The sequence below is a fragment of the Crocodylus siamensis genome, chromosome 14 (assembly GCF_052110815.1).
Source record: "Crocodylus siamensis isolate JL-2025a chromosome 14, ASM5211081v1, whole genome shotgun sequence".
In the NCBI taxonomy this organism is placed as follows: Eukaryota; Metazoa; Chordata; order Crocodylia; family Crocodylidae; genus Crocodylus; species Crocodylus siamensis.
In genome coordinates, this window is record NC_143408.1 from 11,836,337 (window position 1) to 11,860,577 (window position 24,241).

The 24,241-nt window shown below is 46.6% G+C and overlaps 1 protein-coding gene across 5 annotated transcripts in view; it reads left to right on the forward strand.

The window, feature by feature from the left end:
* Window positions 1-24,241, forward strand: part of RANBP3 (RAN binding protein 3) — a 127,444-nt gene that overhangs the window by 91,051 nt on the left and 12,152 nt on the right. For 3 of the 5 annotated variants that reach the window (XM_090027098.1, XM_090027099.1, XM_090027101.1), the window contains 2 exons: window positions 14,809-14,911; window positions 22,586-22,710. In XM_090027098.1, coding sequence (XP_089883224.1) covers window positions 14,809-14,911; window positions 22,586-22,710 — 228 coding nt within the window. The remainder of the gene's footprint in view (window positions 1-14,808; window positions 14,912-22,585; window positions 22,711-24,241) is intronic. The other 2 variants (XM_090027100.1, XM_090027102.1) reach the window with 1 other exon arrangement.

Genomic DNA, 24,241 nt, shown 5'->3' on the forward strand with positions numbered 1-24,241 from the left:
CATTCACTGAGATATGAAAGCTTGTATGGAAATCTGGTCACCAGTATTGCTTAGAACTGCACTAGAGTTAAATGTCTTTGTGGCAGCACATGGATGACTGTGACCCCAATTACCACTTGAGCTCAGCTCCTCAGAGGTATTTAGGTGCCTGACTTAGTTGTTCCATTTGTTTCAGCACACTGTCTTTCAAACCTTCCCCTTTGCAACTAACCAGTTGTCAGCAAAGTTAACTGGACGCTGCTATAGTTAACATTTCAGGGCACATTCCCACCACCTTTATTGCGAGTTTTTCTTAGTTGTGTGTTCAGCTGACCAGTTGGAGTTAAGGCCAGTCCTGGTTGAGGTAAGTGTAGTATGTCTCCAAGTGATGGCCACGCAAGATGCTTGCTCTTCTAGGACTCGTGTCAAGAATCTGATCACTTTGGCAAGTTAAGGCAAATCAATGAAATAGTATGAAGTTGATCCACTTAAGGTACCCCAAAACCCCTGTGTGGAAGCACGTATTCAGGGGCTTCAGTTTGCCTCACGAATGAAGGCATCTGCACATTCATGTATAGTGTCTTAAGTTGCATAGAATGAATTGATCTCAACTGTGTGAGTCCTTGCTTAGACATGCCCTTTGGAAACCATGACTGGCAAGTAGAACATTCTTTTTCAGCAGGACCTGAGAAGCTGGGGCTACTACATGACATCCTGTTTTCTGGAGTGATTTATGAAAATTACTATGGATTTGTGCATCAGAGGCCCAGTTCCTGGCATGATCATTAGCTAAGGTAGCCAAATCCCTTAGTGATCAGGCAGGTTCTTTGCCACTAATACCAATGTGGGGGGGTTTTAGCTCCACTCTTCTGTACATCACTATTAATACCATTCACTTCAGCTTGCATCTTATTCTGACCAGTAAGGAAGAATTGGTTGCAAATGTGAAGGTGATAGGAAACTTGAGACAAACTAACCATGATATGATAAACCTGTATATTACAGAAATACTGCTCAGGACAAGTGTGTGCATCAAAACCAAAAAAGGTACCAAGTGGTCCAAAAAAAAAAAAAGCCCTGCATAGCTTAATAGCAAAGTTGAGGAGGCTATCAATGACAAAGACATCATACAAAAAAAAAGAGAATGTCTTCAAATGAGGAAAACAGGGAAGCATATGCACTCTGACAGATAAAACGTAAATATAAAAATGTAATAAGGTAAGCCAAAAAAGGATTTGAAGAGCATCTTGCACAAGGCACTAAAGTTAACAATAAATTTTTTTTGCTACGTCAGAAGCAGAAAGCCAGCCTGGTGGGACCATTAGATTACCAGGTATAAAAAAAAAAAAAAAAATGTGCTCAGAGATGATAGTGCCATAGCAGAGAAGCCAACTGAATTCTTTGCATCTGTCTTTACTGACTCTATAAGTGAATTCTGTGTGTGTGTGTGTGTGTGTAAAAAAAAAAAAAAAAAAAAAAAAAAAAAAAAAAAAAATATATATATATATATATACTCTCTGTTTTTAAACCTGCCTTCTGATAATTTAGGTGGTTGCCCCTACTTCATTTTGGGATTTAAGACCATAGAAAAGAAGCACTCATGAGGTCATCTAGTTGTCTCCTGCTTAAGACCAGGATCATCCCCGACTAAATCATACCAGTCAAGTGTCTGTCTAACCTGGTCCTGAAATTTCCCTTGATGGAGATTCTACAACTTCTTCAAACCTGGACCAGTGCTTGACCACTCTGAGTCGAAAAGTTCTTCCTAATCTCTAACCTCCGCTACAGTTTGAGGCTGTTGCTTATAGTTCTGTCCCTTCCTTACTGCCACAGAGGAAAGTCCATCTCCATCTGTTATAATTGTCACCCTCTGCCATAATTCTCATATTAAATCACCTTGGTAAGTTCAGCCTTTCCTTTATGAGCAGGGATCTTGGTTTTCTCTGTTTAGAAAAATCACAAATTCTGTGACTTGTACCTCCCAAAATCCATGCCTTTCAGTGATTTTAAAATGAAATGTTGCACACACATGGTATCAGTTGAACAAAATGTTTTATTGATACATTTACAAGTTTAAAGCAGTTTGGTAGTCTACTAATGCCTTGATCACTATTATAAAATAAATTCTAAAAACTTATACATTTTGACACTGATTTTGGGTTTATCACAGAAAATTGGAGCTCCCTCTGCCCCTTTACTCACCAGTACTCACATGCAGCACATCTCCATGCTGCTACTCCTGCTACTGAAAGGTGGGCAGGGGATGCCTCGCTCTAGCGGTGAGGGGCTCTCAGTGGTGGCAGCAGGCTTCCCTACCTCACTTTGCCCTGCCCTGCTGCACCAGGTCCCACGTGCTGGGCTGCAGAGGCCCCAGGGGGAGGGCAATAGGGTGGGGAACCCTGAGCCTACAATGGGCAGCCTGTATCCATCCCTGATCCATGCACAAATCTGGCAGGCACGTGCCCCCCATGCCTCTTCCTGGGAGTGTGCTTAGTGGTAGGGAGCTAGCCCCTCTACCACCCTCTGGATGAGCTGCCTATTGCTCTGTCCCACTCCCTACCTGGGTCCTGCGGCTGTGCATTTGGGCCCCAAGCCTCACATACCACCCCGGCTGGGCAGCATTCCCAACCCTGCCCAACTCCTTCCCTCCCTCACAATGGGGGCCTCAATCCTCCCCTCTTTCCACTCAGACTTGCGTGCTGTGAACTGTGGGAGTTTCTTTCTATGTTGCCTGGCTGCCATGTGCATGTGATTTGTACACACGTACATGTGGCGCTCCCTGCCTTATCACCCTTTTCTGCTCCCCGCAGCCCCTTGCAGACTGGATTTCTGCTAGCCTGCAAGAGAGAACCCCATTTCCCATGGTTTTCTCCTTTAAAATGAAAAAATCCAGGTTTTACCACGTTTTTCTGTGGTGAACAGAAAACCCAGATTCCCTGCTCATAAGTAATGTTAGCAAAGCCTTCAATCATTTTTGTCACTCTGTTGGACTTTTTCAGATCTGTCTGCATATTTCTTGAAGCATGGGGCTCAAAACTGGACACAGTACTGCAGGGGAGGCCTCACCAGTGCCAAATAAGGTGGAAGAATTGCTTATCTTGATCTGCAAGAGATCCTATTTTGTTAATACAACCCAGTATGTTGCTGGCTCTTTTTTGCAACAAGTGCACACTGTTTATTCATTGTGGCTGGATAGGGGTGAATAACGAAATCTCTCTCCCTGGGACTTGCCTGCCACGCTTCGGAATGATGGAAGAATAGGAAGTTAATTCCTGAAAGAGAGAGAGTGTAGTAAATCACCCCAGAAGCAGGATAAAAGAAGATTGCTTTATTAGTAACTTCCCCACAGGTTGTGGGGCACCCTGGCTGTTCTCACAGCTCGTGGTCTCCCTTTTCTCCACCACTGTGCAGCCCACTCCCACAAGTCAGTCAGCTCCACTCCAGTCCCACTCTCTCTTCTCTTTCCTGCGGTACGAGCAGATCCTTTCTCTGTGGGACCTTCTCTCAACCAGTAAGTTTCTCCTCGCTTCCTCACCTCCTTACTTCACCTGTGTTGCCTATACCCAGTTGGCCAGTCTTTATCCACAAGCTGCTTCGGTGCTGGGTCTGCCGCTCTTGGCATCTCTGCTGGATCTCTCCATGCTGTGCCCCAGGGGACAAAGGAAAGCTGCTTCCTGTGGACTTAAGCAGCTGCTGGCTCCTAATCGGTTAATATTCACCCCAGGTGCAGTCCCCTTCCCAACTGTGTTTATTAAGTAATTAACTTTGCCCTGTCCCTGACCTGACTGCTTGCAACTTGGTAACATCAAAGGAACAGGGCTGTCTTTGCCCAATATTCAGTTTATGGTGCACTGTAACTCCCAGGCCCTTTCCTTCAGTACTGCAGGCTAGCCAGTCATTCCTCAGTCTGTTTTTGTGTATGCAATTTTTCTGTCCCAGAAGCAGGACTATGCACCTCCCCTTATTGAATTTCACTCATTTGATTTCAGACCATTTCTCCAGTCTATCCAGGTTATTCTGGATCCTAGCTGTATCCTTCAGTGTCTAAAACTCCATCCAATTTGGTATCATCTGCAGATTTGCTAAAAGTGCACTCTGTGCCATCCTCCCAATCGTTAATGATTATGTTAAACAATATGGGATGAAGGACAGACCTCTGGGGAGTCTCACTTAATACCTTATCCCAGCTAGACATTGGTTTAGTTTATTGCTGACTAATCAGTGAGCATGATAATCCAACCAGTTATACAATTTACAGTTCTTTCATCTCGTCTGTATTTCCTCAGTCAAAACCCTGGCTAAAGTCTAAATATATTATATTTGCTTCATCTGTCTATCTTACCACAGCAGGAAATCAAGTTGGTTAGGTATGACTTGCTCTTGGTGAATCTATACTGGGTAATCCCAATCACCTTGTACTCCTCTAGCTGCTTCAGAGCAGATTCCTTGAGGACCTGCTCCATAATCTTTCCAGGTATTGAGGTCAGACTGACTGGTTTAATTCGCTGGATCCTCTTCCATCCCTTTCCTAGGATGGGCACTATATTTTCCCTTTTCCCATCGTATGGGACCTCACAACCTCCAAGAGTTCTTGAAGGGGATAGCCAGTGGCTCTGGAATTACCTCAGCCAATTCTTTCAGTACCCTAGGGTATATTCCATCTGGCCCTGCTGACTTGGAAGTATTTTGTTTTTCTGCATTAGGGCTGTCTAACTTTGGCACAGCTGGAGGTCACACATGATGCCAGCATGCATCTTCTGGGGCATACCATGGGGGCAACTGTAGTGGGGGAGGGGTCTCCCTCACCTCGTGCAACATGACCAGCACCAGCATCGTGCTCTCCCATACATATGCGTTGCATGCTTCTGCAGTTTATTCTTGTGTTCTTCCCTCGTAATGTGACCGAGTTCACTTTTTGTAGGATTTCTTTTTTGAGTTTCAATGCCTTGAAGAGATTAATTTAGCCAGGCAGGCCTCCTGTTGCACTTCCCATCCTTCTATAGCTTGCTCATGTGCCCATAATATGGCCTCCTTAAAATACAGCCAGCTCTCCTGGATTACTTGCCTCCCTGGATATCCTGCCTACCAATTCCCTGACTGTTAAAAGCTGCTTCTTTTTTTTAATATATTTTGTTGCTTTTTTTTTTTCCCCCCCAAGTCCAGTGTCTTTATTCTGCTGCTCATCCTCCTTCCTTCCTTCTCTATAAGATCTTAAATTCTTACCATTTTGTGGTTGTCACCCAAGTTACTTTCCACTTCCAAATTCTCAACTGATTCCTTCCTGTTTGTGAATAGCAAGTTAAGAAAATATTTCCCCCCTTCTCCCTAGTTGGCTTCTTCACCTGCACATGACAGTACACTAGTCCTACTACTATCCTACCATGTCTTAATCCAGAGTGCATAATTATTTCAGGATTGTACTAGGACTTCCATTTCTTCCTGGTTATTTTCCATGTTTTTCTCATTGATGTGTAAATGTTTCAGGTAACTACCTGATTGTCTTATTTTTCTCCCTGAAAAAATGCTAAAGTTTCCACTATTGCCTTTTACTAAATTTTTTTTCCAGGTTCCCTGTCTACAGGGCTTTGGTCTCCATCTCCCAGTGAACATAGCTTTTAAAGCCCTTCTTCCTAGGTTAGTGAGCCTAGTGGACCCCCGTCTCTTCTCAGTAGTCCTTCTCCTTGGAGCATTACCCCATAATCCAAGATACCAAACCTCTTAGGCATTCCACCTAGGTAACATGGGGTTGAAGTGGTAAATCAAATGGAGCACTAGCATATAGAGCTTGTGGTGATTGACTGTTATCAAGTGCGCTAGTTTGATGTCCCCCAGCCAGTGAGGGAGAGGTTGCAGGGATTGGTGAGACAGGTGTCCCTTGATGAGCTCCAGGGCTAGTCAGGACCTGTTGGATGTAGACAAGGAATATCAGTGGCATGATAGTCTTGACCTCCCTTTAGGGTATGATGCCTTGTGTTAGGCTGTGATTTTCTTGTGCTGTCAGGGTTGTTTTAGTATGAGGTTAGATTATGGATTTGTATAGGATGGTTTGGATGAGGATGATCCTGCCTCAGGCAGGTGGTTGGACTAGATGACCTGTGGATAGGATGACTATTTTTAAGGAGATCTGGGGCACTGCTTTCCCCCTCCCTCTCTCTCCCCCCCCCCCCCCCCCCCCCCCCCCCCCCCCCCCCCCCCCCCCCCCCCCCAAGCCAGTGGCATTGCTGCAGGCAGAAGCACAGGAGTGCTGGGTGCAGTCTGGTAAAGAGGTGGAGTGGCATGGTTTGTGTCCAGTCTAGTTCTTCCTGGGCAGTGGCTAAATGTGGGGGGACAGGCTGAGCTGGGCACCCCTCTAGCGTGCCCTTCTTACTCCAGTACAGTAGCAGTGGTGCCTGCTTGCCCACCTGCCTGGCTCGCCATGCCACCTCCCTCACCAGACTGCACCCTTGCCCACCTGGAGTGACCAGGAATAACAGTCACAAGCTGGCACAGGGTAGGTTTAGGTTAGATATCAGGAGGCGCTACTTCACGGTCAGGGCGGCTAGGGTCTGGAACCAACTTCCAAGAGAAGTGGTGCAGGCTCCTACCCTGGGGGTGTTTAAGAGGAGGTTAGATGAACATCTTGCTGGGGTCATTTGACCCCAGTACTCTTTCCTGCCATGGCAGGGGGTCGGACTAGATGATCTGCTCAGGTCCCTTCCGACCCTAGAAACTATGAAACCTGCCCCTGCCTCTGAGACTTTTCACCAATAGGCCGAGACCAGCCTACACAATCTGGGATTGTTCATGAACAAACTGGAATGTGTGGTTACTCTACCTAATAGATGTCCTTTCCAGCCCTACTTCTCTATGATTCTATCATCCTGCAATAAAATGGCAGGGTGCTTGTGGTGTGGGCAGCTCTGTACTCTGGGCCAGCACAGAGGGATCTGCCCATCCCTGCCTGTCAAAATCCAGGAGGTTTCTCATATGAAAGATGTTGGCCAGGACCATCTTCCAGTGCACCCAGGGCTCCTTCATTACCAGCACCACCAGCTGGGACTTGCCATTTTTTTTCAGCAGGGACTTGTCAATGAAGTATACACTCAAGAATCTGGAAGAGGAGACTAACCTTCAAGTTCTGAGGAGGTCCTAGTAGAAATTAGACAGCTTTCTAAGGTCTCTCATGGGGAGGTATCTCAGGTAGAAGAGTTTCAGGTTCTATCAGAACCATCAGAGGCAGCAGAGGAAAGTGTACCCCATTATGCACCATGGTGTCTGACTGCAAGTAGCATCTCCTAGGGCCTGATTGTGGATGCAGACCAGGCCTGTTCTTTCCCCTCCCTTCCCCCTCCCTCAGGCAAGGTGTTAAGCCAGGTGACCAGTGCCATCCTGCAGAGGAACAGAACATTGGGGCCACCCTGTTCAAGACATGAAGCCATTTGGACAGTTGGACTTCAAGTTGGTCTCAGTTCTCCAGAATGAAAGGATGACTGGGAGGACAGGTTGACCCCCAGATAAAGCAGCAGGCCTGCACTTTACCAGATGGCTTGGAGCACAGATGGTGTTGGGCCCACTTGCCACCCATTATCTGCTACCAGGTCAGAACTCTTCACCCATTTGGCCAAGGCGGAGGAGGCTGTCCAGTAGATGGCAGTTTACCAATCCATCTGCATGAGGATGACTCATTGCCAGCTTGGCTAACACCAACTCTATGAGCTGCTTGGATAGGAGAGAAAGGAAAGGTTCAGTGGTAATGTAGAGCTTGCCAGACAATTGGTAGCCTTGTCACACTCCCTGCGAGAAGATGAGTTCAGTCAGGTTCCAGTTGAGTTTAACCATACCCTCTGGGGAAGCAATACAGCATTGAAGATTTCACACAGTAGGGACTGAAGCTATCCGTCCAAGCAAGCTTGAGGAGGTCCTGGCCCAAGTGCGGGTTGTTGAAGATGGTGTGCCCTAGAATCCTCTGTCTGCTTTAAGGTGGATGTCTGTCTACACAGACTTTAGCCACATCAAAAAAATACTTCCTCTTCTCTGGGGCATAGAAAAAGTAGGAGCAATGGTCCATCTCTGAAAAGCTAAAACCATGAGCTTACATGCATCACTGGAGTCCCCTGTGGTTCAGTGGTAGAATCCTTGTCTGCCACACTGGAGAGCCAGGTTCAATTCCTGGACACTTATGCAAATACAGTCGTGGAGGCACCAAATGTCTGGCTCAGTCTAGCCTTTGGATTCTGTGTCAGTGGCCTAAAGGGGGCATGGAAAGTCTGGGCAGACTCCACTCCTCCAAAAACTCCTGCCTAGGCATATGCATCAAAGGTCTGGGAGACCTCATGCATACATCATGATCTGGAAGGATCAGTGGTTGCCAAACATGCTTCACTAGTGTAGTAGTGTCTAGAGCTCTTCCTGTTTCTCCTGACTCCCTCTGTGGAGGGCAGATTATCTGGGTCAGTGACAAGGAGCTTCTCCATCTCCTGAAACCTTAAGCTGCTCTAAGGCCACCTTCCTCTGTCAGTTTTTTTGTTTTTTTTTTTCCCCTGGATGTAGTTGCAGCATGAGAGCCCCATACGAACCTTCCCCACATCCCACCATCTTCATGCTGAGGGAAGGGTCCTCTGCTGCTTGGGCAAAGCTTGCAAGAACTTCCAGGAGTATTTTACAAAGGCTACATCCTCCAGCAGGCTGTTGTTGAAGTGCTGGTAGTTTGGGCCTGTATGCTCAGGTTGCAGAGTGACCTGAGCATAGGCAAGATGGCAGTCACTGGAGGAGACTTGCCAAATGCCAGAGGTGTGGAGTTGGATAGGGTTCAGGAAGGGAGGTGTAGATCTCGTCTAGTCTAGGAAGGAATGCCTGATGTTCATCTGCCTTGACAAAGGTGAATGTGGTGGTGGTGGTGGGCATGCCAGCCATCTATCAAAGTGGTCAGTGGTGTCCTCCCTTAAGTTGTCTGTGGTGACCTGGCTCCATTCCCTGCCACTTTTGTCTTGCACCTCAATGTTGCTCTTGAAGTCCCTGCTGAGTACTAGATACTCATGAGGACTCAAGTTGCTGAGGTAGTTGGGAGCTTGCTGATAGAATTGCCTTCTCACTGTTGGTTCCCGGGGCATAGATGTTAGGCAGATTCAGGACAACCTGATGTGTTGACCCAGAAAAGTAGCAGGCAGCTTGGTATCACTTCAACTGTCAGCACGAGCTCTGGCCCCATGCCCAGGGAGAACAAATGTGCAACCCCATAAGATAAGGTACCCAAAGTAGAACCTGTCCCCCTACTCTAGCCTGCATGTGGCTCATCTGGGGTTGTATGAGTCTTCTGTAGGAACAACAGAGTCCTCCGCTGCTTACAGGTAAATGAATACCTGGCATTTGTGGAGACCTGTCCTGCAACCGTAGCTTTTAAGGGTGGCAATGGTAAGGGTCCTTATGGGTAGGTGACGGTGGGAGGATTAGCAGGGGCCTTGCAAGGGGTGGTGTCATTTGTGACCCAACAGCAATGCTGCCCTGCTCCTGCAGGTGTAGAGGATATACTGGAAGCTGTGGCATCACTGGTAGATTTGTCATTCTACCTGTTGGGCCCCTTGCCCTCCCCCACTAGGATCCTCACAGCACCAGGGTCCCCAGTGATCTCTAGTGAGCTGTACCTTGTTTCCAGAGTGCAGCATGCTCTTCAGGAAATACAGCAGCACTTTGCTGAGCACACCTGGGGCTGAGATCAGCAGGCTCTACCACCCCTTGGAGTCCTGGTTGTCTTTCTCCTTGTCCCTGATTCCTGTGGGGGCCTCCTTCTGACTCCTGGATAATGTGGCTGTATTTCTCCCCCAGCACCAGTGGAAGGAGTAATGTACCCCCTGGAGCTGGGGAAGGGGTAGACAGGTTGGGTGGCAGGGCAGGAGACAATGGGTTCTATGTAGGATCCTCCTCAGAGTTCAGATGACTGTTAAAGGACCCTGGTCTTTCCTTCTCTCTTTGCAGAGTTTAGGGCTGTGACACGGATGGTGACACTGGGTCTGGAGATAGTGTGGGCACCTCAGTGGTGCGGTCCACCCTGGAGTCTTCAGGAATGTGGACTTCTTTGGGGCTTGCTGGTGAGAGTCACTTGGCTCCCACCTCCCTTAGGTTGTCCGAGAGAGGGATTCACTGCTAAATCTGCTCCAGAGGTAGCCAAAGTCAGGGCTTGAACTTTGGCACCTGTGGTGATGGATGTCAAATCATGAGTGGTAGAATTGTGGATCTCCTCCATAGGTTCTGTGGCTCCAGGATGCATTTGGTTCTGAGTCTTTCTCCAGGGTGGTCTCCACCTGTTTGATTTTTCCTGGGCTTGGTTTTTAGGTGTAGCTCCAGAGTTGACAGTCTCCTCCATGTCAGAAGAACTGAGCTGCTCCTGTGCTTTCTGCTTGGCCAAGGCAGTTGTTAGCTGTTCTTTAGGGTTTAGCTACCACTTACCGTTTGGTGGGCAGGGATGAATCCATTCCTGGTGGAGGGGTTGTGGCCAAGGACAGTGTTTCTCAATCTTGTTAAACTCAAGGTACCCCTTGGAAAATGCAGCTCTTAATTTTTTACTTGTTTTCTATGGAAAAATAATAGAGTAATAATTTTTCTGATGCAAGGAGCTCAGAAAGATCATCACAGAATTTTTGTTAAATATTATGGATTCCTGTTTAATCTTGTGGTTTATCCTGTGAAATTTTATTTGCACCTAACTTGAAAGGATTTCAAGGCACCCTGGGGTGCTGCAGTACCTGATTGAGGATCAATGGGCTAGATAGTAGACCTGATTGTCTTTGGCCACTCCTGGCATAGGTATCCCAGTGCCTGCTGTAAGAATCATGTGATCTTCTCTGAGGAGCAATGGACTGTATAGGATACCCGGGAAGGAGACCATGAAGGGTTCCTCTACCTCCATCCTAGCACCCATCACCAACTGGATGGTGACCTGGCAGGGGAAGGATTGCATGTGGTGGTGGAGGCTGGGGTCTCAGCACTCCAGTAGGAGGGATGTTATTGGGGATGTGACCTTTCCCAGGCTGAGAAGTGGTTTGGTATGGGCCACACTGAGGTGGTATGGAGCTGAGCACTGCCCTAGTTTAGAGGTCCTTTGAAGTTTGAGGGGGACATCAACCCCCTCTGCTTGAGTAACCTCCAGCAGAGATCACTTTTCCACTGCCTCTTGGGTGGCAGCCTCTGCTGCAAGGAACAGTGCTACTATGCCGTATGTTTGTGGCCATGAGATTTGCAGCAGCCTCATCAACTTGTGCCAGTGTCTACACAGAGTTTGTGGGGTGGGATCAGGTGGCGGCAGATCTCATACTACGTGTTGGGGGAAGGGGCCTTCACTGCGGTGGTCTGGGCAGAAGCAATGGAGGCAGCAGGCTTGGTGGTTGTGGTTTTCCCTACAGTGGGTTCTGCAGTGCTGATCAGGTGTAGGGTGCAGTCTGATGAGACACCTGGTCTCAGAAGTGAAATTGCTTTGGCCTTTGTGGTAGGCCTATTAGGAGTAAGACTTGATATTCCAGTCTGCACAACTGAATGAAGATCAGAGTCTTATCAGTTGTGACCTGAAGCTGGACTTGTTCAACTTCAGCTGTGAAATTGTTTTCTCACAGATGTAGGTTAAGCTGGACAAGCTACCTATTTTCATGCTCAGTCTTTGAATATTCTTTTAGAGGAGCTGAATAAAAGCCCAGTGACTTCAGGACTATTGATGCTTGGGTTTTTTTTAGTATTAAACTACTTGGCAATTAAGTAATTGAATTCCAAGGATGATTCACTTCCTTCAGCTGTGTCCTGTGAAAGGATCTGGAGCAGTCCTGTGTCTTTTTTTTACGAGAGATAATATCTGAAAACCTCTCATAAAAATCTTTTGTAAGTAATTGAATCAAGTTCAAACAGTGATTCTCGGGAACCAGCATTTTGCATATATACTCCTGAGTTTGCTGCAGTACTCAAAGTTAACCAAGTTTTTTTTTTTTGGTAGTTAGTTACTCTATAAAGTTTTCTGAAACTCAGACCCTAATTTGTGTTATACTTTCAAAAACACTTCCCCTCCCCCCCCCATGGAGATTCTACAGTTTCTCTAGGTAGCTTGTTCCAGTGTTTAACTACCATGCTTGATTTTTGAACATGCTATTTTGTTGGTTAAAAGGTACAGATATTACATTTGTTTATTGCAATTACCTACAAACCAGTAAACGTTTTCAAAGTGATCTGTAATGTTTATGCATATTAATATGAAACTACTGCTTTTGTATGAAAGTACAAAGTACCTCTACACTTGCTTTCCCACTATCCTTATGTATTGCACTATATAAACTCCCCCAGAATTGGCTTGTTACTGAATAATGTAGCCAGATAAAGAGGGACAAGAGCAGGAAATGTGTGGGTTGTGGGTGCTTCAGGCCCCCGAGTTGGCTCTTAATTATCCATATTGATTTGCATGTAGACATAGCCTGTTCCATTGTTCTACTTGCTGAGGGTATCCCAGTGGGGAAATGCCCACGATGGGTGGGTGCGGGGGAGGGGGCAGTGGCTGCCATCTGGGCAAGTTCTGATGGGAAGGTGAAAAGGGCTGGGAAGAGGGGCCCTGAGAAGCCCCCTCACTCTGTGGGTTGGATAAATGGTCATGGGTTGTCAACCTTTGGACAACATGGATACTTGCTAGGAACAAATAATGCCAAACCAAATTGATTTCCATCTTTGACAAGACAGCTAGCTGTTTTGATGGATCAAGAAAATGCCGTGCACATAATATACTGTATTTACTTATGTACTATGTGTACCTCTTTATCAAAAAATAGCCATCTGAAATGGGGGTATATATGTTAAATGAGGAAATAGTTTTCTGTACCAGAATGGAGGTGGGAATGGCAGCAGGGGACTGCCCAGCACCAGCTCACCCAGGCTTGCATGGAACGGGCAGACTCCTTTAGTCTGCAGCATTCCCCCTCCCCTTGCCTTAGGGGCAACAACTACAGGTTTAAACCCTCTCACAGGTGATACTGAATTAGTTTTGAGAGGGCTAATGGCAGTGGCTATGAGAGGGTTAAACAAGTAGTTGTTTGTGGGGGAGAGGGGGGAAGAATGACATTCAATGGCGTCTACCCCTGCTCCATGCAGCCTAAACAATCAGCCCCTAGGTGAGCTGCTGCCATCCTGAGTGAACTGGAGCCATGGCAGGTAAAACCCTGGAAAAACCTTTAAGCCCTTTTCCCCCATTCTGCCTTCCCATAACAAGGTGCCTGTCTTATTTGGGGCCTGTGGTATGGAAATAAATATGGTGTTTGAACATTAGTTAGGCTTTTGACAGTCACATGGGACATTCTCATTTCTCTGCTGTAGTCATGGGCTAGGTAGAATCACAGAGGTGTATATATTACTGGCAGAATAACGGTAAGCAGTGAGTAACTATAAATTGATCAATGTCAGAATGGGAGGTTCCATGTAGAGTTCCATAGCAGTCTGTCCTGGGCCAGTTGGGGGGAAAAAAACCCTGATCATACCCTGTTATGTTGTTGCAACCAGCTGGCCAATAGTGTTGTTAAGAAACAGATTTTGGAGTTTTGGTAGATCACTGACTCAACATGAGTAAGCAGTGCGATTAGTCACAAGAAAAGCAAAACTGTGTTTGGGCTGCATCAAACAGGAGTGTTGGATATAAGATGTGAGAAGTAATGATACCACTTTGCTTGGTATTTGTTAAGCCTTAGCTTAATGAATTGGGCTCAGTTCTGTATGCTGCTATTTAAGATGTGCAGAAATGTGAATAGATCCAGAGGTGAGGGACAGCAGTGTTCTAGATCTTGGAACACAAACTCTAATAGAAAATAGGTATGTTCATTTTGACAAATAGAACAAAGGGCGACATGATAGCAGGATTCAAAATATTTGAAAGATTGCCATGAAGATGAGGAAGAGCAACTATTCTTCTTTGCTACACAGGGCAGGATATGAAGCAGTGGGTTCTTAATCTGCAGAAAAGCAGTTTTAATTTAAATTTGGGGGTGGGACTTCCCTACTTTTAGAACAGCAGATTAGTGGAAAAGGCTGCCTTGGGAAAGTGTGGCATCTCCTTCGTAAGTTGCTTGCAAGAAGACTCTGAAAAGGTATTTATTTCATTTAGTATAGGACTAATACATCCTGCATTTCTGCAGGAGGTTGGACTAGATGATCCACGAGGCCTTTTCCAACCCTATAATTCTAACCCAGCCTGCTTCCCTCTCCCAGGTCTGCTTCAGCATCCAGTACTTAGGACAAACTGGAGTTCGGCTCCAGAGAGACATCTGGCACCAGCTCCTCACCCCTCAAAGCTGAGGAGGGAGAAGATGAGTCATGGGACTCCCCTTGGTGAAGGGGTTATGGGCCTAGGTACATAGCATTAATCTGTCCGACAGAGAAGGCAACTCAGTGTTGAAGATACCGCATAGTTCAGGAGCCCTGATTTCAGCCCTGACAGTGCAGGATCAACAGGTGTTGATGTACCCCATGTCACTGTCTTCTGTGCTGATAGCTGGTAGCAAAGTCCCAAATTTTGCTGTTCGGTGCTATTATGCCCTCTCTCACCTCCCCCCGTCACTCGTCACATTATATTATTTTACCATATTGGTGCACAAGTGGAAACATCACCGATGCAATCTCATCTCTACCCACCCACTCTGCTGCAGCAACCACTATCACCACTAGGTCAGTCAGGATAGGGTTACAATTTCTATTAGGGAATTATGTGCACTGAGAGGTTCTAGATATCCTGATACCTTGTTATAGCATTTGTAAACATGGAGAACTACTCAAAGAACCATATAAATGCATCCATGTTTTTGCACATCAAAAGTTTTTTCCTTTTTTCCCCCCCAACAGAGCCCGCCAAAATCAAATGATGGTGGTACAGAGAGTAACAAGGAGAATACTGCTTCAGAATCTGGCTCTGAATCTTCTTCACAGGAAGCAACTCCAGAAAAAGGTAAATAGCAAAATGTACTTTGAGAAGTAATCCATAAAAACAGTACTCCTTTACTGCTAGTATAATAGGTATTACTTGTTAAATGTTTGGAGTTGTTAGTGTACTATTACCATATGAAAATACAAAGATCTTGCTGTTGTTTTTAGTGGTCCTTCTACCCAACATTTAAAAAAAAAAAAAAAAAAGTATACAAGTTCTCTGATCCTGTTGCCTAGTATTAATAGTCCTTGCAGGGTGCTCTGGCACTTGGAAGGAACTCTTATGTCCCAGAGCATAAGGATTATCTGCAGCAGTGTGAAAGTGGCATGACTTTGAAGCTCATAGGGTCAGTCCTGTCAATCAGGAATGGTGACAAGAGACTTTTTTTAGTTGATACTTGTTTTGAGATATAGCATCTCCAGCCTCAGTGCTGGTTACGTGATGGTCTGAACAGGTAGAATTTATGCCAAGGAAATGGGGAATTCCAGATGTTTTAGAACAGTGGTCTCCAACCTTTTTTTAAGTAGAAGATTACCTTTGGCATTTAAAAGCAACCCAAGATCTGCTGTTTGCTGCCACCACCTCTCCCTTCCCCCCTCCTCAGCAGGTAAGTCTGTGGGGAGGGAAGGGGTGAGGGGGTTCAGATCAAGGCACAGGGAGAGGGAGACAATTATTTGGGGTTCTGCCTCCCTAGCAGGTAAGTCCCATCCAATCAGGGCACCACTTGCACTCAACTTACCTCTTGTTCCTGCCTATGCAGTGCTGTCTCTCACAGTGGGGGCCTCAATCTAGCCCCTGCCCCTTTCCTCCCCCACTGATTGACTTGCTGGGCTGGGATGCATGCACACAGGCATTCAGTCCCACACCCCAGCCATGGATCGACTCCAAGAGGCTCTCAGATCTGCTGGTGGACTGAGACCCGCTGGTTGGTGACCAGTGTTTTAGAATATAAAGCTAAACTAATTTGTTAAATTTTAGAAGCTTCCTCTCATCCTGTAAGCTAGAGACCATTTGATGAGAAATGCAGGTCATGTCAGAGTTCTGGGAATTATCCAGTTTTAAAGCTTTGGGCTAACATTGGACAAACTGGTACAGGTTCTGATTGTGATATAAATTAGAATTAAATAGAATTGATATAGGAACTAACAAACTATAGTTATCACTCATTCAACATAATTTGGGCCATGCACACTAGGCAGGCTTACAACAGAGCACTAAGGAGAAGGGCAGGCTTCTCATTGTGCTTTGGAAGCAGCTTTGCAAGGTACTGTGGTATCATAGAAAAATAGGGCTGGAAGGGACCTTAAGAGGTAATCTAGTCCAACCCCTTGATCATGCCAGTTTCCAACATTTATCTTGCAAGAGTTACTGGCAAGAAACTCCCAGTAAATACTGGGCAATGGAGATTGGCCCCATTTTCAAGACACACAGCAGCACCATGACTGCCTTTCAAGTAGAAATCCTTGAGTGGTATGGCCAGCAGCACCAGGTTCTGTCAGTATAAATGGTTTGCAAATACCTCCTTATCCTTGTCCACAGATGAACTGTTACAAGCTGGGATATGTCATAGTCAGGGTCAGAGGGGTTGTATTGCACAGTTATCTTGCACTGCAGATGGTGGACCTGTGACATGCTCTTTTGTGATGCCTGCAAGCTGCTAGAGGAAGAAGAAATATTGTCTCTACTGAAGCTACTGGGCTGCATTCAGAAACAGTGGTTGACAGGCTGAGGGTGCAAACATACAAAACTGAACTGTTCCAAAACATCATTGATTGGGAACCAGTTTATATTTGTGACTGAAGTGCTGTGGCTCTGATGCCAGGGGGTGGGAGTGCTTGCTCCCATGCTTTGGGGGGGGACCTGAAAGGTCATTGATGCATTTGCACTCGGAGGATTCACTAGTTGCATTAAATTTTGAGATGGAATTGATGTTCCAATTTGTATTCTCCCAACAGGCCTCACAATATCTCAATCAATTTTTTTTTTCTCTGCCATCCTGAATAGATGGTCTTCATTGACCACAATGGGAGATGCATATACATGAGTGCAGGTGGTTGAGGGGAAGTGCAGTATGCAAGATTTTTCTATGATTCCCACCATTTCTTGATGAGGCAGAGAAAGTTTTCCAGCACTGCTGTCTTCGATCTGGTATCCCATGATAACCTCTTGGTGAAACTGGCCAATTGTGGCCTTGGGTCCATCACGATCCGCTGGCTGGGAAATTGGCTCCGTGGTCAGACCCAGAGGGTAGCAACTGATGGAAGTCAATCATCATGGTGTCCTGTGACCAGTGGGGTCCCCCAAGGCTCTCCTTGGACCCATATTGTTCAACATCTTCATTAATGATGTGGACATTGGAGTCAGAAGCGGACTGGCCAAGTTTGCCGATGACACCAAACTTTGGGGCAAAGCATCCGCACCAGAAGACAGGAGGGCGAGCCCAGCTGACCTGGACAGGCTCAGCAAATGGGCGGACAAGAATCTGATGGTGTTTAACACCAAAAAATGCAAGGTTCTCCATCTTGGGAGGAAAAACCTGCAGCATCCTTATAGGCTGGGCAGTGCTATGCTGGCTAGCACTATGGAAGAAAGAGACTTTGGGTCATCATTGACTACAAGATGAACATGAGCCTACAATGCGATGCTGCAGCTAGTAAAGTGAGCAAAACACTGGTTTGCATCCATAGGTGCTTCTCACGCAAGTCCCAGGACGTCATTCTCCCCTTGTACTCGGCCTTGGTGAGGCCGCAGCTGGAGTACTGCATCCAGTTTTGGGCTCCACAATTCAAAAAGGATGTGGAGAAGCTTGAGAGAGTCCAGAGAAGAGCCACACATGTGATCAGAGGTCAGGAAAACAGACCTTACAACGACAGGCTGAGAACCATGGGGCTCTTTAGCCTGGAAAAACGCAGGCTCAGGGGTGACCTGATGGCCACCTAATAAGTTTATCAGGGGTGACCACCAGTATCTGGGGAAACTTTTGTTCACCAGAGCACCCCAAGGGATGACAAGGTCGAATAGTTTATAAACTACTGCAAGACTGTGTTTCAGGCTGGACATAAGGAAGAATTTCTTTCCTGTCTGAGCCCCCAAGGTCTGGAACAGCCTGCTATCCAGAGGTGGTTCAAGCACCTACATTGAACACCTTCAAGAGTAAATTGGATGCTTATCTTGCTGGGATCTTATGACCCTAGCTGACTTCCTGCCCTTTGGGCAGGGGGCTGGACTTGATGATCTTCCAAGGTCCCTTCCAGCCCTAATGTCTGTGAAAATCTATGAAAGTTTGCCAGCACTGCTGTCAGCATAAGGATAGAAGATACAACGGTCTCTACACTATTTGGTAATCTTGCCTACCCACTGCCCCCATGACTAAGCCATACACAAGCCATCTTGATCACTGGAAAGCTGTGCTAAATGATTGAATGAGCAATTGTAGGATGATGGCTGAATGTGCTTTTGGTTGGGTAGCAACTCAAAGCTAAGCATTGGGTGTGTGGGGAAGGGAGGATGTGCTGGAGGCAACTGACTGTATTCCCAGGATTTTGGTGGCTTGCTTGCTTTTCCAGATGTTCTGTAAAATGTAGTGTCTGGGTGAAGTTTGGGTAGTTGTAGCTAAGACTTGTCCAGTAGTCCAAACAGTGTAGTAAAACAAGAAACCTAATGTCAAAGTTGTTTGAAGTACAGAGCAGTGAGGTTTAAACTATAAGTAGAGATCCATCAACTAATACTCAGTTTTTAACACTTGACAGTTGGTAAGTTCATTGCATGTGGATGCTGTTTGGAGCTACATAGTTGAGACTTCCTACTGTCTGTTGCAAGGGCAAGATTCCTGAGGGCGGGAGTGGCAAGGCATCAGCCTAACATGAGAGAATATAGGAGTTGAAGAAGGCTCTGTTCCTAAAAGAAGCTGTTTTCCTTTAACCTAGTGAAGTAGGTGAAACCAGTGGTATCTCAGCTAGCATGCTGTTGGTTCTGAAATGAACCCTTTTGCATAAGCTGCGGCATACTTGGCAACTGCACCTGAATTGGGAAGAGGGGGAAATGGTAGGGAGTGGGACCAAGTGATGAGACCAGGCTTTGCATGTGACATCTGTCTGTCAGTTGTGTCCAGCACAGACCAGTACGTTTCCTGCTCATCCTAAGTTATTCCTGCTACATTGATCCCTGTTGATCATGCAGCTGTCTGGTATTGACTTTCATGCTACCTTCCTTACATGACTAGTCAAAGGCTTGTCAACAATTTCTGTGCAATGGACCTGCAGGAATAAGTTCTCAATATGGCTCTGTATGCCTTGTTTTAATTTCTAGCTGCCTTACTGGGCTTCTGCATGTTCCACATCCTTGTAAAAGACTTCCAGGAACTATGCTAGTAATCCCTCTTAATTTGTTAGGTGGTCATAACTAGGGAGGATTTGGCCATGGTCCAGGAAAAGATGGGGACAGTTACTTAAGAACTATGAACAAGTTAGCTGTCTCCGGCAGTGTAAAAGCTTCATTGGAACATTGCAACGCCATTATATTCAAAGTTATTTTGGGACAGCTGGGATCCAGGTCTGCCGGTTTATAAATGCATTCCTACAGTTACCAAAAAAACCAGCATAGTATTCCTCACTCAAAATTGCCACTTAGGCCTTAGGTGGGTGAGGAGAGGAAATTTTCATTTGTGTCTCTAGATACTGGTCTACATTCAGCTGCCTGTGGAGCTGGAAAGGAAAGTTCTGTTTCTCCCTTTGTATTATGCTCTCAAGTCCATAGGGACTCTGTTATAGTAGAGGGATAGCTGTTGTATAAAGTTGTCTCATGTTTGGCATGTCAAGACTAAGATGAAGCTTATATCCGTGCCAATTCATGGGGGGATTTATCTGAAGAGAACGTGTGGGGTTGAGTGGGGGAGAGAGAGGGAGGTGTGGTGTGCAGTCCTTGGTAGTTGATTTCTTCAAGAGGCGGTAAAAAAGCATGGGATGTAAGCAGGTGCATTTGTTCACAAATGGATGCGATGGTGGAATTCAGGTGTAGCAACATAAACATGGGCTGGCCTCAGAAAAAATCATGCTAGCTTACTATCATAGTCTGTGTTCCTTTTGGCTAGGGAACAGCAATGACAAAAGTGGGTGGTGGCTGTTTGCTTCTGTCTGGGGATGAGTGCCTCTAGACACATGGGCCTCAGTGCTTTTCTTGGGATGTGGAGGTAAAAAGACTCTAATGTACAAACAGGTACTAGGTCCTTGCCCTTGGATTTCATGCCACTGGTATAGGTCTTGTCTGGGTTGCCACCATGGTTGGAGAGGAAATGGTTCTCTACTGACGTCTGTAGCCAAGATCTTGTTGAACTCCTTATGATGAAGGGGCAAAGTAGTTGGTATCTTGCTGATGGCACTAAATAGCCATCTGTCTTGTGATAGCAACATAAACATCCTGGTCATGCTAGCTTGCTCAGGGCCTCTTGCACCTTTATTTGTCTCCAAAATGCCTGGAGTTGAGGACCTCCTTGTTGCTTCAGTTGCTGAAGGCATCCTTCAGAACGTCTCAAGGTGGAAGAAAAGAAGTTTGTATGCTGTATCTCCCAAAAGAGGTTCTGATCTCTGGATCATTGATGCAACAGAACAGATTTTTGCCTTGTACGAGATTTAAAATGGAGAGATAGTATTTGGGGGTCTCATAGTTTCTGTGGTCGGAAGGAACCTGAGAAGATCATTTAGTCTGACCCCCTGCCATGGCAGGAAACAGTACTGGGGTCAAATGACCCCAGCAAGATGTACATCTAGCCTCCTCTTAAAGACCCCCAGAGTAGGAGCCAGCACCATTTCTCTTGAAAGCTGGTTCCAGATCCTAGTCACCCTAACAGTGAAGTAGCACTTCCTGGTATCTAGCCTAAATCTACCCTCTGCCAGCTTGTGACTGTTATTTCTAGTCACTCCTAGCAGTGCTTGGGGGAACAGTGACTCCCCCAGTGCCTGCTGATCCCCCCCTGACTAGTTTGTAACAGGCCACTAGATCCCCCCTCAGCCTTCTCTTTCGGAGGCTGAACAGGTTCAGGTCCCATAGCCTGTCCTCGTAGGGCCTGCCCTGCTGTCCCCTGATCATGCGAGTGGCCTCCTCTGGACCCTCTCCATGTTGTCCACATCCCTCCTGAAGTGCAGCCCCCAGAACTGAATGCAGTACTCCAGCTGCGGCCTGACCAGTGCCGCATAGAGTGGGAGTATCACCTCCTTGGTCCTGCTCGAGATGCACCTGTGGATGCACGACAAGGTACGGTTGGCCTTCCTGACTGCATCCCCACACTGCCGGCCCATGTTCATCTTGGAGTCAATGATGGCTCCAAGATCCTTTTCCGCCTCTGTACTTGCAAGAAGGGAGTTCCCCAGCCTGTAGGTATGGTGCCGGTTGTTCTTCCCCAGGTACATCACTTTGTACTTGTCAGTGTTGAACCCCATCCTATTCTCATCCACCCACCCCTGTAACCTGTCTAGGTCCGACTGCAGCCTATTCCTCCCTTCTAGCATGCCCACATCCCCCCACATCTTAGTGTCATCAGCAAATTTGAATAGGGTGCTTTTTACCCCCTCGTCCAAGTCACTGATGAAGCTGTTGAACCGGGTCAGAGTAGCTGAAGTAATGGAGGTCAGTTAGACTTCTTTTGAGGCCAGTTCAGAGGGTACAAAGCAGTGTCGTATCCCTGGGCAAACAAGCTGGCTCAAGCAGGGAGGTACTGTATATAGACAAACCCTGAATCGGAACATTTGAAATTGATATGGATTAGCCTTGACTGTTTTGTTGCTACTCGTGAGCCAGGGCTAAACTGGTTTCAGGGTTTTTGTCTGTCCACATCTTCCATTGTACTGAGACTGATCCACGTTTTCTGCTCCCCAGGAGAGTTTTTTAACTATAATGCCTTGCCATGCTCAGCAGCACATGCCCTCCCTTCCTCTTCTCATTTTAAACATTTTATTTGTCTAAGTCAGAGGTCAGCAACATTTTTGGGCAAAGTACCAAAAACACCTGCAACCTCAACTTGTAAGATGTTGGCCTGCCAGGGGCAGATAAGTGAGCTGTGCGGAGGCTGATTCTTGTTGTGGCAGTGCAGTCCCAGCCCTTTCCCTGCCATCTGTCCCAAGGCATGAGTGCCAAGCAAAATGTGTGCCATGCTCTGGCACCCGTGCCAGGGTGTGCCTACCTCTGGTCTGAGCCCTTAATTACTACCAGAACTGAGCCAAAGTGTATAAAAATATGGATGGATCTTTAAATGCAGGCATGGTTGTAACTGGTTACTATTGTCATATTTGCAGATGTGGGCATAAGTTTTTATTTTGCAAAGGCTTTATTTAGTCCTCTTTGTAGTGACACTTAAGGAAGGGACCAGACTTCTATTTACTGGTATCTTCCCCCTCAACTTCTGATTTATGGTTTTAAAATGGAAGAGAAACTGCTCCTGGAGCGAAAGGTGGAGGATGGAATAATTGCCTAATTTAAATTTACATTTGTTTCTAATGTCCTGCTTTCCTCTGTTTTGTATATCGCAGTTCCCCAAGTCCTGATGAAAGCTTTCATAATCTGGACAGGTAGTTATGCTCCAGAGGAAAAGTCTATTGACTGGTTTTGTGTATCAATAAATGGCAAACTGCATGATCGCGCATACTTCTTGTCTTGCAGTTTTATGTAAATAACACCCAAAATAAACTTTAAAATGTTGTTCAGCTAATAATATTTCAGAATCGCTGGCAGAGTCTGCAGCAGCCTACACCAAAGCAACTGCAAGGAAATGTTTGTTGGAGAAGGTAGAAGTGATCACTGGGGAGGAAGCAGAGAGTAATGTGTTACAGGTAAGAAATTGGTCAGGTACAGGTGCGCTTTTAGTTTTGTGATAATTTGCATGATGATCCAGCTGTATTAATTCAGTTATGGTTAGTTGTTGCTTTTAATTTCCCGTGTGAGTTCTTGCAATTCAACACCAGGCTACTGTCTTTGAAATTTGTTTTCATATGATGTATAACCGAGGCACGTCTCTTGAAATCATTACCGCTATGAATCTTAAACAGGACTTGAATTATTAAATTATGGATAGATTTAGAGTTGACCAATTCAGACTTTTTTTAGAGACTTTTAATTTGTATGTTTTCTTTTAGTCTGCCACTCAAGTGTTTTTCCCCTCTCTGACAAATGCACACTTTACTGTGTCACTATAGCTTTTATAAATGTTAAGGCTAACGGTGACACTACTCTAATCTCCTGAATAACATAGACCATATAACACCACACAGATTATTACAGCCAGCCTGTAACTTTTGTTTGTGTTGTACCATCTTTTGGAAAGAAATCCAGCCTTGATTTAAAAATTCCAAGTAGAGTAAAAGCTGTACTATCCGGCATCTTACAAGCTGCCATGCTGTACTAACCAGCATGCTGACTTGTAAGATGAAGTGAAACCGGAAGTGCCCACTGCAACACTTCCGGTTTCTCCGAGCCCACACGGCCAGGGGCAAAGCAGCCTGTGCTGCCAAGCCACCACGGCCTGAGGGCATAACAAGCTGTGCGGGGCCTGCCTCCCTGTCCTGCAGGACGGATCACGATGCAGAGGGATGACCCAGACGCAGCGGGAGAAGTGGCAGCTGGGGCTGCTCAATTAACTGGCATGATTTGTTACCCAGCATCCGCCATTCCCGGGGGATACCGGATAACAGAGTTTTTACTGTAATAGGTTGGGGTGCACTGATAGAGATTTTTGGGGCCAATACCAATAGCTGATTTTTTAAGGAGGCATGCTGGCCGATACTAATCTGCTTTTTCGATATGCAGCCCAACAGCTTGAAGAGCAGTGGCAAGTCTGTGGTGGAAGGGAAGGGGTGTGGTGGGGGCAAATCAAGGCCCCTGCGATGAGGGAGGGAGTGGGGCTGGGGCAGGCATTGCTTAGGCAGGGTGTGGGACAGAGCTGCAGCTCGTCCATGAGGCACAGGAAGTGGCAGGGTGGCTTCCCCTGCTGCATATACCCAAGGAGGACATGGGGTGGCTGTGTCCCTGGATCTGCATGTGGGGCAGGGCAGGCTGCAGTTCTAGGCTGGGGCTGCCCTAGACTCTTCCTGGTGCGGGGGCTAGGCCAGGCTGTGGTTGGGCCAGTGGCGGCAGCTTGGGGCGGGGGGAGGCAGGGCTGCAGCAACTCCAAAATTTGCCATAGCCCCCCAGTTCTCCTCCCAGCACTTCTACTGCCCACCCGAGCACAGCCTGGCCCAGCCTCTGCCGGAAAGAGCGTAGTACAGTCCCGGCCCAAGCCCGCAATGGCAGCCTGCCCTGCCAGACCCCACACAGATCTGGGGGCACTCCCCCCCACCCTCCATGCGTGCAGCCTGCTGCGCGCAG